At 39.9% G+C, this 2,538-nt stretch overlaps 1 protein-coding gene across 1 annotated transcript in view; it reads left to right on the top strand.

Annotated features, from left to right (window-relative positions):
• HMCN1 (hemicentin 1) overlaps positions 1 to 1,789 on the top strand; it is a 408,502-nt gene extending 406,713 nt beyond the window's left edge. Inside the window, exon 102 of the mRNA XM_023533191.1 lies at positions 1,228 to 1,789. Within this exon, the coding sequence (XP_023388959.1) occupies positions 1,228 to 1,436 (209 nt within the window). The 3' untranslated portion in view covers positions 1,437 to 1,789. The remainder of the gene's footprint in view (positions 1 to 1,227) is intronic.
• The last annotated feature ends 749 nt before the right edge of the window (positions 1,790 to 2,538 follow it).

Genomic DNA, 2,538 nt, shown 5'->3' with positions numbered 1-2,538 from the left:
AGAGCGAGAAAGAAGAGAAGAAATTCCAAGAGATAGTAGTCATCCCTCTTATCCATGGGGATACCTTCCAGCACACCTAGTGGATGCCTGAAACTGATAATACTACGTAACCCTATATATACTATGTGTTTTCTATACATACATACATATGAAAAAGTTTAATTTATAAATTAGGCACAATAAGAGACTAACAATAATAACTAATAATAAAATAGAACAATTGTAACAATATACTGTAACAAAAGTTATATGAATGTGGTCTCCCTCTCTCTCACACACACACACATACATACACACACACACATATTCATGCACAAAAACATTTTTATTTATAGATCCCCTGATGCTCAAATATGGACCCCAAGTTAAGAATCTTGGCTCAAAAACACACTTTCAGAAAGCTCAAAAAATTTTTCCTTTAGCTCCATCTTGATACTTCTTAATTTTAATGACCTACGTGTGTCTTTATTCAATAAATTTTTTTGTAGAAAATGACTAAAGAAACAGCATTTCATTTGCATGTTTCTCTATTACCCTGGGGAGAGCTATTACCTTAGGGAGAGCATCCCATCACCATAACAACCGAGGATGGCTTCTGCAGTTAAAATTTTATCAAACTTGGATCGTGACTCGGGTTATTCATTGGATCCTGGTTTCTTCTGTATTCTGTCTCCCTCCACAAGCTCTGACTGTCCTATACAATCTCCTCTGAATTTATGACCCAACTCCTTTAATTTCCACTACTCTGCCTCCTACTCAATAATTTGAACTTATAAAACATAGTAAGAGAGAAGGATCATTCACATTTTAAAGAGATTTTTCACTTTACAGAAAGGTTCACAAATGTGCTTTAAATTTTTTGCTTGTTTTCAGTGAATTTAAAATATTATTTGCTTTACAAAACTCAAATAGACTCTATTTTCCAAATATAAAAAAACACCAGAGAGTTTTTAATAGCTTTCCTTCTGCTTTTATAGTATTTATGTTTCTGTTTCTTTTCACATATGTTTAAAAAAAAAAAAAAATCCTCAAAAGATTCTGGGAAATAGCACACCAGGTATCAGGAACGTGGTAAGGGGTTGAGGGACCTTAGGTACAGCTACTGAGTCATTTATAGGGAGGAGAAAACTGACCCTTAGCACCCCAGCCACATGTCCACAACGCCTGCTCTGATGACCAGTTCTGACCTGCACTGCTGATGCCACATGTTCCTTGTGCTGTCGCTAGATGTTGACGAGTGTCTGGAGCAGAATGTGCACTGTGGGCCAAACCGCATGTGCTTCAACATGAGAGGAAGCTACCAATGCATCGATACGCCTTGTCCACCCAACTACCAACGGGATCCTGTCTCGGGGTATGTCTTGCCTTCCCTTCCCAGACATGCTTTTGCGAATCTCTCTTCTTCTTTCTCCTTGACCAGCACACTCTGTTTGTAGTCATGTTTAACTCACAGGAAATCCCTAACCTCAGGGGATATGGGATAACAGTGTGTTCCTTCTTCAATGAATGAGCAAGAAATGAGCTCATCCTGCAGCCCCCATGGCAGCCTAAACTGTCACTTCTGGCTGCCAGCGTCTTGGGGCAGTCAGTCTCCCCAGCGTGTGATCCCACCATGCAGCACCTAGAATTGGCCTCAGCAGTGAGCGTTTTACAGGACGAAAGTGCCTGCCTTTCTTTGAAATTTTCTTTTCAGTTTCCATTTGGGCTGCCTCAGAATTTCAAAGTCTCTCGGCACTTAGAGATCTCCAAGAAGTACTTTGGCCATTTCTGTGATGACTCACGATGACTTCAGGAGAGAATGGTGATGAGCAAGGATGAGTCAGTTGTCTGCCTCTTCCTACATTTCCTGCTGTCCGAGCCCCTGTCTTTTATGGGATCTGAATAGACTACTCTCCTATTTTCTCCCTCCCCTTACAGAAAAGCTGTACTCTGTTCAGATACCAAGATAACGGGGTCCTTGACAGGTGATGGTCCTCACGAACAGGGTCTGCTGGTAAGAGGGTGACTCTGAAAGCAAATGTGAGTTGGCGCTCACACTTTGTTTTGCCCGCAGCCGTGACTACCAAGTTGCTGTAAGCTGGGCAAGTGCGGGCTGCCCAGGGCCCACCAGAAAGCTCGTCATCACAGGTCTGAGGGCCATACGGAGGAGATGGAAATGAAGAATATAAATTTATGAAACTTCTAAAAATACTCTGACCGAAGAATTCATATCTTCAGAAAATGGTCCTTTGGGCATTTTTTTCTCTTTATTACCCGTGATTTCTGGCAGACAGTTTACAAGTCATGATGACTCAAAAACAGCCAATGTGGGCTCAGGAAAAAGAAAATACAATATTTTTCATTTAAAAAATGTGGAAGACAAATACAAAAGGAAGAGTGTTCTTCCAGGAATTCTAATTGACCTTTTATTATTTTCAAAAACTAAACCAAATATCAATATTTTTATTTCAGCTTTCAAACAGTATTAGCATAGATGTTAAAATTTTTAAATAGCCTATATTCCTCTCTTTAAGAAATCCTTGTTTGCAGTATAAGTAC

The sequence above is a fragment of the Pteropus vampyrus genome, unplaced genomic scaffold (assembly GCF_000151845.1).
Source record: "Pteropus vampyrus isolate Shadow unplaced genomic scaffold, Pvam_2.0 Scaffold98, whole genome shotgun sequence".
In the NCBI taxonomy this organism is placed as follows: domain Eukaryota; kingdom Metazoa; phylum Chordata; class Mammalia; order Chiroptera; family Pteropodidae; genus Pteropus; species Pteropus vampyrus.
Note: the sequence above shows the minus strand (reverse complement) of the source record. Positions and strands in the feature narration are given on the sequence as shown.